The sequence below is a fragment of the Dama dama genome, chromosome 5 (assembly GCF_033118175.1).
Source record: "Dama dama isolate Ldn47 chromosome 5, ASM3311817v1, whole genome shotgun sequence".
Classification (NCBI taxonomy): domain Eukaryota; kingdom Metazoa; phylum Chordata; class Mammalia; order Artiodactyla; family Cervidae; genus Dama; species Dama dama.
The window spans coordinates 127,828,262-127,841,930 of NC_083685.1; the positions used below are offsets into that span (position 1 = coordinate 127,828,262).

Genomic DNA, 13,669 nt, shown 5'->3' on the forward strand with positions numbered 1-13,669 from the left:
TGAGAGGATTCTAGCATCTGTATTCCACATGGGGCCGGGGCAGGCGACCTGGGGGCAGTGTGCTGGGGCACTTATTGGCTGCTGAAGCAGTCCCCAGACAGATTTCGTCTCCTTTGCTTGCCTTCTGCTGCTTAAGATTGTGGCGAACAAGCAAATACAGGAAGAAATGCACTCAAAGAGGGGGCAAGAATTTTCCAGCAGCATGGTTTTAAGGCTTTAAGGTGGCTTTTTTTTTTTCTTGCTTAAAAAACATATATATGATAAAGCTTACCAGATGCTCACGCAATAGTCTCTAGACTATTGTTTACTTCTGTCTTTGCAAAATAAGGCCTTGATTTTTCTTTCTAAGGCAACTTTTCCTTGAATTGGAAAGCCTGAGGAGTTAAGCAAAGCTCACCCTCCCCAAACTGCCCAGTAACACAAATCTGCGGCTTCTGCAGGTTAATATAACACACATCCTTTTTTTTTTTTCTTCTTTTTTTTTTTTTTTGCTGTTTTTTCGTTCCTTTGTTTGTTTGTAAGAGAAAGCAAATCTGTACAAAAATACTCTGGCTGCAAGAAAAGCTAGGGCACGCTGTTCAAACTAGTTTTAGCTGTTGGAAAAATAAGAGCATTTAATTCTTTTTATCTAAAAATATGTATAAATCCCCTCAAAATGGTAATGAATCATACACAGTACATACTAAAAAATATTTAAAATAGAGAATATTCCTCACAGAGGACTTTCTTTTTCTTTAATTACTGCTAAAAAATAATTACGAAGTCCAAACAGGCAGAGAGAACTGAGCAAAGTTGGTCACACGAGAGAATCTCCATCGTCCTCCACGCCCGCTTTGAAGGTTTCCAGTCCAGTTCCGGCGTCGGTTCCGCCGGTCCATTCTAGCCAAGAGTGAGCTGGCCACCGGTCTAACGACAAGGCGGTGATGCGTCTGGATAGCTCAACGTTTAGTGTCTTGGGATCTGCGTCCGAGTCGCCTTCAGCGTTAACGTGTCTTTAAAAAAAAAAACAAAAAAAGAGAGAGAGAGAGAGAGAGAAGAAAAAAAAAAAAAAAATGTCCAAAGGGTCGCGCGTTTGTTTCTTCGGTTCTTTCTGCGATCATCACGGCCAGCCTCGCGGCCCCCGCCCCGGGCGAGCTCTTCTCAGGGTCTGGTGAGCTGTGTGTACACCGGCTGTTCCCAGTGCTGCGGGCTGTGGGTCTGGGGGATGGAGGGCACCCCCGAGGTGTCGGCGATGGGCGTGTACATGGGCCGCTGCGCCGGGCTCATGTAGCTGAAGGTGGAGTAGAGGCCGGAGCCCTGGCCCGCCGCGTGGCTGTAGTAGGCGCCCGAGCTCTGGGGGTCGCTGTAGTCGTACTGCGCGCGCGTGATGGGCGGGTAGGCGGGGCCGTAGTGCGGGAGGCTGAAGGGGCTGTAGGCGACCTGCTGCGGCGAGTGCTGCTGCGCCTCGCTGTAGTGGCTCGGGCTCAGCTGCTCCGTCTTGATGTGCGTTCGCTGCGCCGCGCCCGGCTCGCTGCCCAGCGCGCCCAGCGCGTGCGCCGGCGGCGGCGGCTGCTGCGGGGGCGCCTGCGGCGGGGCGGGCTGCGGCGGGGCGGCTTGCGGCGGCGGCGGCGGCGGCTGCGGGGGCGCCTGCGGCGGGGCCGGCTGCGGCGGGGGCGGCGGCGGCTGCTGCGGGGGCGGCGGCGGCGCCTGCTGCTTGGACATCCACACGTGGCCCGCGCCCGCCGGGCTGGCCGCCGTGCTGCTCACGCCGTAGCTGCCCGTGTAGGTGACCTGGCCGTGCGTGGCCGGCACCCCCGGGTGCCCGTTGGGCGGCAGGTACTGGTCGAACTCGTGGACGTCGAAGGTCTCCATGTTGGAGATGACGTCGCTGCTCAGCTCGCCGATGTCCACGTCGCGGAAGTCGATGGGGGGCTGCCGGCCCCCCTCTGGCAGGGGGCGCCCCTCCCGCTTCAGGTCGGCCTTGCCTGGCTGCACGTCAGTTTTGGGGGTAGTGGGGGGCGTCGGTGGACCCTGGGATTGCCCTGCGGGACGGAGAGAGAGGAAGCACAGGGCCATCAACCACGGCTGCGCGGAGGCTCTGGTCCCGGGGTGGGGGTGGGGGGCGCACCTACCCACCCTCCCTCCCCGCATCCGCGAGGTAGGCGCGCTGCGCCCGAGATAAGGCGCAGAATGATTAACCCGCCGGTACACACTCGGCAGCCCCCTTTTATCAGGGGAGGAGGGTCCAAGGCCCCGGAGGGTCCGGAAGACCACATTGCTACTTGTAGAAAAGCCCTGTGTGTGCTTTTGGGGCGGGGGAGCAAAGAGAAAAAGGGGAGAAGGCCGGTAAAGCTGTAAAGGCATTTTGCCTTGCAATAAAAATTAATCTGTTAGGATGCAAGGATTAGGGGGTGTGTTGTGTGTGTCCAGGGACTTCGTGGGGCCCTGGGGTCCTGCGCAGGGAGGGGAGGAGAACTGGGCGAATGGGCGCAGGGCTTAGTTTGTCTCCCTCCTCGGGGAGCGCCTGGTCCCTAAGCAGAACCTCCCGGGTGTCTGGGGGGCGGGGGGCGGGCTGCCCGGGGGGGGGGTCTGGCGGCTCGGCCCGGGGGCGGGGGGAGGCTCACCCGAGTGCTCGCCGGGGGAGTGCACCTCACTCATGCCAGAGGAGGAGTGCGGCGAGTCGGCCTGCAGCGCCTTGAAGATGGCGTTGGGCGAGATGTGCGTCTGCTCCGGGGCCTCCTCGGCCTCCGCCTGGCCGTTCTTCACCGACTTCCTCCGGCGCGGCTGGTACTTGTAGTCCGGGTGATCCTTCTTGTGCTGCACGCGTAGCCGCTCCGCCTCCTCCACGAACGGCCGCTTCTCGCTCTCGTTCAGCAGTCTGGGGGCGGCGCGGGGAGAAAGAGAGAGGGGCTTGAGCTAGCAGGTCGGCGAGACCCGGAGGCGACCCCCACCCCGCGGCATCCTAACAGTGACCCCCGCCTCCCTGCCTGCCAGCCGAGACTGCAGCTCACCGCTTTTCTTTGAAAAAACAAAAACCGCAAAACTTCGTCCTCTTGGTGCGACCTGAGCGGTCCCTCCCCGCCCCGCCCCGCCCTCTCCCCTTCTCTTCTATTTTGGAAACCCTGCGGATGAAAATAGCTCCCGCTCTCCGGGCCTTTGCTACTGGATATTTACCCGCCCCGCTTCCGTCCGCAACACCCTCTGAACATTTTCTAAAAAACCACTTAATCTGCAAGAAGCTGCTCCTGGAACCCCACCCCACCCCCGCCCGCTAACACACACAGGGCACCCACCTATTTCCAGCAGCTTCCAACCCCATCCCCCACCCCGTACGCTTCCTGCCAGGGGACCCTCAGGCCTTGGTTTGCCACCCCCCGTCCCCCCGCATACCATCCCGGTGGGCGAAGGGCGAGCGCAGGTCGAGGGAGGGGGCGGCACACTTCTATTGCCACCGCAGCCCCCACTTGGGATTGGCCTTCACAGTGGGCGGCAGGAGATGAGGCTGGCAGCCGGTCCCACCGCGTCCCCTGCGAGTGTCCTCCCCTCCTCTGCGACCTGCCCCCCCCCCCGCCCCACCTACCCCTCCCCCATTTCCCCAAGAGCAATCCAAGAACTCGGTCAAACTCTCAGCCAAGTGACACCTCGTCCCCGCACCCCACTCCGCCAACCCTCCCCGCCTCTCGCCCCCCCGCCCCCGCCCCAAGCCTGCGGAGGGACCGGCGACCCCCTCCCGCGGGGAGGCGGGGCGCGGAGAGACCGTCCGGGCCAGCGCCCCCCGCCGCCGCGGAGCCCACCCCGCCGCGCCCGCCCGCACTACCTCCAGAGCTTGCCCAGCGTCTTGCTGAGCTCGGCGTTGTGCAGGTGCGGGTACTGGTCGGCCAGCTTCCTGCGCGCCGCCTGCGCCCACACCATGAAGGCGTTCATGGGCCGCTTGACGTGCGGCTTGTTCTTGCTCGAGCCGTTGACGCGCACCGGCATGGGCACCAGCGTCCAGTCGTAGCCCTTCAGCACCTGGCTGACGGCCTCGCGGATGCACACGGGGAACTTGTCCTCCTCGCTCTCCTTCTTCAGGTCCGGCTCGCCCTTGGGGAACGTGTTCTCCTGGGGCCGCGTGTTCTCGGTGTCGGAGCCGGAGCCCGAAGGGCAGGGCGAGCCCGCCGAGTCCTCGGACATGGTGGGGCTAGGGGCGGCGGACAGGCCCTTCTCCTGCTCGTCGGTCATCTTCATGAAGGGGTCCAGGAGATTCATACGCAGGCCCGGGGCAGGGGGCGGGTGGCCGGGAAAGGCGAGAAGCCGCGGCGGCTCGGGCACTCGAGGCGCGGGCTCCTCTCCCCTCGGCGGCCCGGGCGCGGGGCGAGCAGCTCCCGGGGAGCCTGGCGCGTCACTCGGCCGCAGGGACGAGCGTTTAGGAAGGCGCGCGGGGGCCAGCCCGCAGCTGCCCGCTCCAAGTGGGGGAAGGCGAACTGGAGAGGAGGAGGGGAAGAGAGAGCAGAAAGCGGGGGCGATTGCACCCCTTCTCTCCTCCCTCCTGCAAAGAAAAGTTCCTGGAGTGAAACTGGCAAGTCTCGGCGCCACTGAAGTTCCAGGTCAGTTTCAATCTCCGCTCTGCGCTCTCCAACTCCCAGTCCAGCGGCTCTTTAATAAATACAAGGGCCAATCACAGCGCGGCATTTGAGGGGTTGGCAGGCAGCTGATTGGGCCCGATTTGGGGGGGGGGGGGAGGACTGTGGCGCTGGGCAGGGTGACGAGAGGAGAGGGGAGGAGCGGGGAGGCGATGCAGCCTCTGGTCCCGCGGGGGTTTGGGGGGGGGGTGCACCGGGGAAGGCGGGGGACCCGGGACTTCCAAGTGTGTAAGTTTGCCGTCCTCTCTTAATATCAGAATTCGGTGCCGTCTCTGCGCGAATCTTTGTGTGTGTGTGTGTGTGTGTGTGTGTACTAGGATTTGTCCCCACCCACAAGCATTTCTGTTCAGTTTTCTCCGCGGTCCCGGGGACTTAACTGGGTTTGCAGTATTCGAAAAGCTATCGTTCCTGCTCCTTCCTTAACTCCTAGCCCAGTTTCCGCGCCTGGAGCCTGCCTCCTCCGAAAGTGCTTAGAAATTGTCTTTTGAAGCAAATGTTTTGGTGACTCAACGTCCGCCGTTCCTCTGTAATAATTCGTATAAATAGACGAACATGCTCTGGTTCGCCGGGGCCCGTGCGGCTGGTCGGGACTCGGCTGCGCTCGGTGCAAAGAGAATCAATGAAAACCACAGCGAAGTGCCCCGCGCGCGCCGGCGGCCGCGGCGACGCCGGAGCCCCGCGCAGTCGCGGGAGCCGGCCCGCGCCTCTTAGACCTTGAACTCTGACTTAGTTCTTCTCCAGCCCCCCTGTCCCCCCAGCCCGCACCCCGCCGCGCGGCTCAGTGACAGGGCGACCGTCCCGAGGTTCTGCCTTTCACCTCTGGCCGAATCAGAACTTGAGCAGAGTTACCCGTGGAGAGAGTTCGCTTACTGCTCTGGCTTTCAGAAACCGAACTTGGCGAACGTGGTTGTGCTGGGCCTGGAGGCCGAGGCCCGTCACTGGGTTTGAAAAAGCCAAAACAAATGGGTTCCACCGCAGACAAAACACTCCATTTTGGTGGAGTCCTGCTTCTTGCCTGCTTTCACCTCCCCCCCCCCCCCCCCCCTACAAAAACACCTGGAGCGGCGAAGCGCCTGTGGTCCTGACTTTAGTCGGATCCTCTGACTTGCAGACATTCGGAAGTCCTGGTCAGGGCTGTGGGGGTGTCGCTGATGTGTTTCAAGTGTGATTTGAGCACAACTTTTGTGTTTACACGAACTGCTTAGCTGGCTCTGTGTTTTGAGAGGGAAGAAAAATCTTAGTCGCCTGCAGGTTCCGTGTGTTGAGAATCACAAACGCACAACAGAACGGCGGAAAACTCACTTCTAAATACCTGCCCCCTTCTCCTTCTGGCTCTCGCCAGTGTTCGCCTCCGAATTAAATTATTGTTACGGTGAATCATCCCTCTTCATAGCAAAGACTTCTTATTTCTAATTTGCAAACTGTGGACACTAGTACAAGATTTCAAAGAATGTTTTCCTTGGAGAATTTTTTTTTTCCCTGACATTTCCATTTCTTCTGAAGAACTGGACATTTGTTACAGGAAATGGAACTCTTCAGAAGGTAGCCAGTTACAAAACTGTGAAACAGTATTTACTTTTTAAACGATTGTAACTTACAAGTGGACATGTCTGGTACTCTATAGCTTGTTTACCCCTTTAAGAGACAAGGTACAACAGCCTTGTATTCCTGGCCGCGTGAATACGCTGGGAAAGCATAAGAACAACTCCGTCCTTTCTTAGGAGAAAAAGTCCCGCTTAGTCGGGACTGATATCTGGGTCCTAGGGAGGGGGGAGTTGTTAGTACAATCTCAAGACACCTGACCCAAGAGGGGACTCAGAGACCAGAACTTCGGGTAGAAGCTTTAGCCGGGCCGTCTGTATTTAATTGCATTGTATTGTAATTCCCATGTTTACTGGCATGAAGGCAGTGAAGACGACTGTGACTTTTTTTGGGTAATATTTCACTAAATATTTGTCAAGATAAATACTTACGTTTAAACATATATTTTAATGTGATAATGTAATAGGAGCTATGTAATGCATAGAATTTAAAATTGTAAGCTATAGATCTGTATCCCCTTCTGTTTGTTCCATACCAATATTTTTGTATCTTTTTTGAAAGCTTAGGATAAACAGTTGGTTTTAAAAACGGGCTGCAATTTTTAGCTGCATCCAGAGAGGGCGCCAAAAGCCCAGAAACTGTCTTAACTCTCAGAAACTGCAGGGAAACTGAGATGGTGGTGGTAGGGGGTGGTGTGTTTCACTCAGTCAAGGCTGCCCCGCTGCAGAGATTTCTCTCCGCAGGAATTCCTATCCGATATGTCCTCCCATGCAGGTCCACCTCTGGGCAGCCCAGCGAGGGGAACTGGGAGATGTGTCTTCTATAGTCAGGCATTTGAGATGCCTGACGTTTCTGTTCTGCCCAGAACGGGAACACTGAAACCGCAAGGACCCCCAGCTCCAAGGTGCCAAGCGTCTCGGAGTGCCAGGACCAGGCCGATTCTGGCGCGTGGGCATCATGGATCAGTTAGTGGGGAGGGCGGTTTCGCATCTCTGCAGGAGGCTCCGGTGGGTGCCCACCCCCCACCCCACCCGCCTCCATGCGGGGACTTGGTTCGCTGGGGGTGGGGGGGTGACTCTCTCCGGGTCGCAGGTTGACCTTTCTGAGCTGCCCAAGGAAGAAGGCTCGTAGCCCCCACCAGAGCCCCTGAGTCAGAGAGAACCCGAGGGAAAGAAACCCGTTCACAATATTCCGGTTGCAGATGGAGAAACTGAGGCTGTCGATCCAGTTTGAGCTAGAGCGTTCTGCCTGGGGGTGGGGGTCGGGGGCTGAAGGAGACCGGGGGCCGCAGACGGAGCAGAAGGGGCGAGCGCTGGGCCGCACTGCCCCCAATACAAGGCGCGCATTCGGGTCCCGCCCGCGAGGGAGGCAACGCCGCGAGGTCTGCGGCCGGGAGCCGACACTCCCGGTGCGAGCGGATCCCTCGGGAAACCGAGGTCTGGGATACGCCCCACCTCCCGCTCTCTCGGCGTCCGTGGCCGGCGCCGGGCTCAATTTCCCCAGCCCGGGCGGCCGTTCCCCCTCCGCGTCTACGCGGGAGCCAGGCAGGAGCCCAGCGTAGCTGGCGTGGAGCGCATTCCGTGCGCCTGGGCGCGGGGAGGGGGGGGCTCTGTCTCCGGTGGGGGTGGGCCGTGTGGACGGAGGGGGCTACCTTTTGCCTGCGCGGTGGGGGAGGGGGGACTAAGGACCGCGACCTCCCTCTCTAAAATTCCTTGGCCAAAGTGGAGTCCAAACCATTTTCTGCAGGCAGGCAGGTCCTGGGTGGGGGGAAAATAAAACTAACTGGTGGGGATGCGAACGGCAGCTTCTCCCGCGTCTCTCTGCCCAGGGCAGTGTTTTCTGCAGAAGTGCCGGGGACGAGGGATGCCCCTGCCCTCCGCCAGCATCCCTGGCCGGGTTCCCTTGAGGTGAAAGAGCCCAGCCCCTGGCGGGACCCTCAGGCCCTGGCGCCCTCCCTGGGCGGCCTGCGGATCCTCGTTTTTAGCACTGTTTCACCGGGGCCCGAGCCGGCTTGCCGGTCTCCCCAGTTCGCGAGGGACACCAGTTCTCTTTGCAAAGGAGCCGCAGGTAAGCTTGTCTCAGGACGAGCGCCGGGCTGCGCGGCCCCAGCAGGAGGGAAAAGGGAAGTCCCAGACGGTTTCGTCGGGGCGCAGTGAATATCTGTGGGCAGGCCAGAGAAAGTGACCTTTGCACCTCGCAGGCCTCCAGAGCTACCGGCCGCACGTCCCAAAACGCCCGCGCTTGTGTGTTAGTCGCTGTGCGTTTCTCCCCAAACGGGCGCCCTGCTCGGGGAGGTGATCCGATCTGTGTCGCCAAGATTGGAGCATCCCGGAGCCCCTAAAACTGCAGGCCGAGAAGGGGGCTTTTCAGTCCCCCCCCCTTTTCCAAAAGAAAGCGGGGTGCGGTGAACGGGAAGTGTCGCGGGAAGGGAGGAACCCGTCCCCCTGCTCCGGGTGACGCGACCCGCCCTGGGGGCAGCGGCGGCTGCAAACGCGCTCGGCGCCCAGGGGGCGCGGGGACCGAGCCAAAGCGAGACAGACTGGGCGAGCTGGCTACTCCGGGGCTGGCTGAGAGTCCGAGGGGGAGAGGAGGGGAGAGCTGGCAGTGGGGACGTCCGGGCCGTGGCCCCAGAGGGACTTTGCTTCCAAAGGGAGTGTGCTGGCTCGCTTTTTTTAACCTTCCTTTTTCGAAAATATCTGTTTTTAGTCAAGGTACCAGGGAGAAGGGCATTGTGTGGATTCCTTCCAGGCTTCTCTAGGATGGCCCACGGGAAACTTCGTAGGACTGTGTGTGTGTGTTCGTCCCTCCACAATTTCCCTCTTAAAAAAAAATCTCTCGGGCATTTTCAGCTGAAAGTGCTTTTGCCTTGCTGATTTAAAAATACAAATAAAACCACCGCTGGAGGAAGTGGTTCCTCCTTTGCCCTGGACTCCGCAGGGGTCAGGGCGCTCCCTTCACTCCAAGCATTTCCCCTGTAGGTCACAGAGTCCCACCTGCCTCCCCTGGGGTCCCCTTTCAGTTTAGGGTGTCTTTAGTTCCGGGGAGAGAACTGACAGAAAACAGCTGAGATTCTCAGTAGTTTTGAACAATTTCCCAAAGGGAACTGGAGCTGTAGAATGAGGGCTTCATCTCACTCTGCAGGGCCTCTACCCAGCTGCTCCTTCCGAGATGTCCTCGTAGTAGCTGGGACATCAGATTAGTTCAGATCTGCATGAATGGGGCAAGGGGAGGGGGGCTGTCTCCATCCAACCTAGGAAAAGGGCGAAATGGTATTATTACACAATTCTGAAGGTGACTGCCAGAATTTAAGACAAATGATCTTGTGTCTTTCTCGCAATCCTTTTCTATCTCAGCAGGACCGGATGCCCGGGGCACATCACATCGCCCTGGTTTCTGGAACCTGTAGGTTCCAGGGGGCCCAGGCTTCTTCTGATGCGATGCTGATGCAGAGTGGCGTGAGCCGGGCTCTCTGGCAGCCGATCAAGCTGGGTCGCCAGCCCTCTGGTCTAGCTCAGGCGGCTGCCGGAGCGCCTTCCACCCCAGGGCCCCGGGAAGGCCAAAGCCATGAAGTCAGTCCCCAGCTTTCGGATTATCCTGGAGTGACATATTGACGCTGGTGGTTCTCCGTGGGCGCTGTGACGTCGCGAAAACTGCAGAGGGTGGGCGGACGGAGAGCCCCCTGCTTAAACAGCCCCGGGGTGTCGTCAAGTGGGGGCCACAGGGAACCTGGCGATGCTCTCGGCTTCCTGCCTTGTCATTGTTTATTTCAGATTAATTTCTTGGTTTGCGCGCTGTCTGCAAGCAAGCAGGCAGAGGAGGCCGGCAGCATTATGACCACATTGCCTCTGGGGGTTTGGTTCAAGGGAGAGGCAAGGGCTGTCTCTCTGTCCTCTCTTTCCCAGCTTCCAATAGGCAGATGAGGCATTTTGAGAAAGCACTTTCATTCTTTCCCCCCCACTTCTCTCTACGACATTTTTCTCCCAAGGCCCTCTCACTCGTGTAAAAGGAATAAATAAACTCTTAAATCCCCCCCACTTTTTTTTTAATGAATGTGAAATTTGACCTGCCTTAGATGAGAGGAACAGGTTTTCTTTTGGTTTTTGTTGTTTTCTTTCTTTTTTGTGTGTGTGTGCCCCTCCTTTACATTATTGAGACCCAGAAAAATCTCACGGTGTCAGTGACTCTGTCTTTAGGACAACATGTGTTTACATATAATGGGCAAGTGCAGGTTGTTTCTGTCACAGTGAGTCAGGCTGGAACCTGCTGCTCCCCCAAGTTCTAGGTCGGAGGAAACATGAGAGAAGGCCCGACAGCCTGGACAAGGCAGGAGTGGTTGCAGAAACTAGTTTCCTGCTGGTGCCCCTAAAGCTCACAAAGCTGTCGGCTTCGTTGGCAGAAGAGGGCTGTCTTTTTGGCCTCATCCCCTTCCACATCCACACGCAAGGCAGTGACATACAGCAGTTTCCTGGATAACTTAGGGGCAGGCTCGCTAGAGATGCGAACATTGAGGTACTTACTATTCTTCAAAAGGGACCAGTAGACTCAGAAAGCCCTACCTGAAGGGACCTTTTCCTTACATGCTCACTTTCTGGGAGTGGAGGAGGCATCCCCTGCCTGGCAGTTTGTCCTCAGGAGCTAGAAGAAAAGTGGGGTCTGATCGCGAGAAGATTCTGGCTCCGAGAGGAGAGGGAGGCGGGGTGGGTGGGCTTGGCTCAGATGCTCTACGCTGGCATTCAACCTCTGCCTCCAGGGTCTGCTCTCCTGCCCAGCCTTGCTGCCCCCAGAGGCCTGACCTGTGAGGAAGCCCTGAACCCAGCTTTTGTCTGAACCTCAACTGTACTAATGGAGGAGGAAATGGCACCCCACTCCAGTGTCCTTGCCTGGAGCATCCCATGGGCAGAGGAGCCTGGTGGGCTACGGTCCACGGGGTCACACAGAGTCGAACACGACAGAAGCGACTTTGCACGCACCCCCACCCAGCCGTACTACACGCGTAAGGGGTCCTGGGCAGCTGACCGGGTGCTGCTCGTTCCGCACATGGCTGAGGTGTGGGTGATTCTGGGAGGCTGTGCAGGGATGAGGTCAACAGACCTGAGTGTTGTCTCCAGGCCTACAGCAGGTGGGGCGCAGTTCTGGGGGCAGGACGCACAGCATGGGGTGGGGGACAGCCTGTCCCCTCCATCACCCTTCATTCCCTGTCCTCCCACCTGTCGTCTCAGTCCCAGCCAGCCCACCTTTAACCATCTTCAGCTACCCGCATCCATCAGTTCAGCAGACGTGGCTTGAAGTTCCTACTGTGTGCCTGATCGTCCAAAGGGGACAAGACTGAGACCCTGGCTGTTAGCGTCTCTTGATCTGGCTTCCATCAGGATCAGCCTCTCAATTCTATCCATTCCCTGCTGCTTTGCCCTCTGGGTTCGCTACCTTCTGAGACCTTCTCTCTCAGCCTCTGCCCTGGATTCCCTTCTTCTTGTCCTGAAAGAACACGTGGGGCACAGGGAACTGAGTCCCCTCCTTGCTGCTCCATCCATGTGCCGAGGGGAAGACAAGGGAGAAGGGAGAGGTGTCCCGAGCTCCCGTCTCTTTCCGCAGAGCCCACCTCCGGCTCCTGTCCCCACCGATGCTGTGGTCTCCTGCGCCTGGGCCACCCCCACCCCACCCACTTTCTTGGTCCAAGCCCAGAAATGCCTTGTAGTGTGTGGTACACTTCACTCTCTCTTTGGGGGACATCTGCCAGCCAGCACAGTGGTGATGACAATTTCCAGATGATTTTCCAGGAGCAGAGAAATCTTCTGGGGGAGGAGAGGGTGGCATGGGCCAAACGCTGAGTGGGCTGAATGTTGTGGTTCCGGAGAGGCCCAGGGAGGTGGAGTTCAGTGAGGCTCCAAGTTTTCTTTTTCCCCTTTAGATTCTGCCTAAAGCAAAAGTCACTAATTGCTTTCTATTTTCCTGGCACCGAGGAGGCTTTCTTGATTCTGACTCCCCTCCAGGAACTGAGGTCTGGGGAAAGCGGGGTTTCAGAGCAATATGTGTGGGGGGTGGGATTTGTCTCCAAGCTCATTCCCTCAGCCCTGTGAGGCCTGAGAACCACAGCAGCCAAGTCTTAGGCTGGTATCAGTCAAGAGGACCAGACGGGTTAGGCAGAGGGTGACATGAACTGTCGCCTGCATCTCCCTTTGTTCTCAGGTGGCCCCGGCCCACTCCTGCAAAGGGCACTTTGATTTTCAGTCAAACAAACCAGGAAGTGATGGCAAGGTTGCTTCTGAGGCTTAAGAATGGGTTCAGAGGAAAGACTAGATTCTCTCTCTTTTTTAAAAAAGATTTTTTTTTTTTATGTTGACCATTTTTAAAGTCTTTATTGAATTTGTTACAGTATTGCTTCTGGGTTTTTTTTTTATGTTTTGTTTTGGTTTTTTTATTGGCTGCACGGCGTGTGGGATCTGGGGCTTCCCAGGTGGTGGCTTGCCAAGGCAGGAGGTGCAAGAGACTCGGGTTCGATTCCTGGGTCGGGAAGATTCCCTGGGGGAGGAAATGGCAACCCACTCCAGCATTCTTGCTTGGAAGGTTCTGTGGACAGAGGAGCCTGGAGGGCTATACAGTCAGTGGAGTTGCAAAGAATCACACGATTGAGCAAGCACGCACATGCAGATCTTAGCTCCCCAACCAGGGGTTGAACCCACAGCCCCTGCCCTGGCGGGTGAAGTCTCGACCACTGGCCCTCTAGGCAAGTCCCTAGATTCTCTTTTGATTCTGAAACAAATCCAAACAATACTTCCTAGGAATTTCCTTAGAAAGGATTGTTCATGTGTCTTCACTTGCTGATTCTTGAGAGTGGTCCTGACTCCTCAAGTCTCGTCCATGTTGTTTGGCTGTTTCTCAGTGACTCGTGTGTTGAACTGACCCAGCCTTCCTGGGTTGATGTATCGGCTTATTCGTTATCTTCATGAGTTTCTTTTCTCAGGGAAGGGGAGCCTTCCTTCCAGCCCTTTCTGGCAGCACGCCTCTGCCTTTTCAGGGAAGGGTATCTCTCTCAGATGAAAGCTGCCCTCATCTACTGCTGTCTTGGGGAAAATGTGAGCCTTATTCAGACTATGGAGTGAATGACACTTAGTGAATGTACACTTAGCATATTCTTAGTCTCAGAGGTAGCCAGACTTTAATAGGAGATAAAGATCCAGGCTATATACTAACCCCTCGGTGAAGACTTGATGTCTTCCCAGGAATGGATATTTGCTCTTATCTCTGTTTTAATAATATCTTGTTCCTGTCTCTTGGTGTTCTCATTTGTCCTTTGTGTGGATATGCGAACCATTAAACTAGGATCTCCTTGAGGACAAGTACACAGCGTAATCCTCTTTGGATCTTCAGTCTGTATGCCATAAAGACTCTGCCGAATAAACCTTCATTTAGAGAATGAAGGACCAAAATATAGCCACAGCAATGAATGTCTAATGGTAGATTCCAGCTCGGGCCATGGCAGGACACCTTGGTTTCCTGGGTGAGATATCTTTATGTGTGTCAAAACA

The 13,669-nt window shown here is 57.1% G+C and overlaps 1 protein-coding gene and 1 long non-coding RNA gene across 2 annotated transcripts in view; one reads left to right on the forward strand and one right to left on the reverse strand.

Moving 5' to 3' along the window:
* Nucleotides 1–215: 215 nt before the first annotated feature.
* Nucleotides 216–4,603, reverse strand: SOX9 (SRY-box transcription factor 9). Its single transcript, XM_061144988.1, has 3 exons — nt 3,797–4,603; nt 2,604–2,857; nt 216–2,021 (listed from the first exon to the last, which is right to left on the reverse strand). The coding sequence occupies exons 1-3, from the start codon at nt 4,225–4,227 to the stop codon at nt 1,141–1,143; spliced, it is 1,566 nt and encodes a 521-aa protein (XP_061000971.1). The 5' UTR covers nt 4,228–4,603; the 3' UTR covers nt 216–1,140.
* Nucleotides 4,604–4,791: 188 nt separating this feature from the next.
* Nucleotides 4,792–13,669, forward strand: part of LOC133057882 (uncharacterized) — a 35,652-nt gene continuing 26,774 nt past the window's right edge. The window contains exon 1 of the long non-coding RNA XR_009693117.1: nt 4,792–4,829. This is a non-coding gene — a long non-coding RNA (uncharacterized LOC133057882). The remainder of the gene's footprint in view (nt 4,830–13,669) is intronic.

Bases quoted from the DNA above. Each gene is read 5' to 3' on its own strand.
- SOX9 (XM_061144988.1), bottom strand. From the start codon at position 4,227: ATGAATCTCCTGGACCCCTTCATGAAGATGACCGACGAGCAGGAGAAG. The intron at 2,858-3,796 runs GTAGTGCGGGCG...CGCCGCCCCCAG, and splicing joins ACGCTGGGCAAGCTCTGGAG to ACTGCTGAACGAGAGCGAGA. The intron at 2,022-2,603 runs GTGAGCCTCCCC...TCCGTCCCGCAG, and splicing joins CTCCCCCGGCGAGCACTCGG to GGCAATCCCAGGGTCCACCG.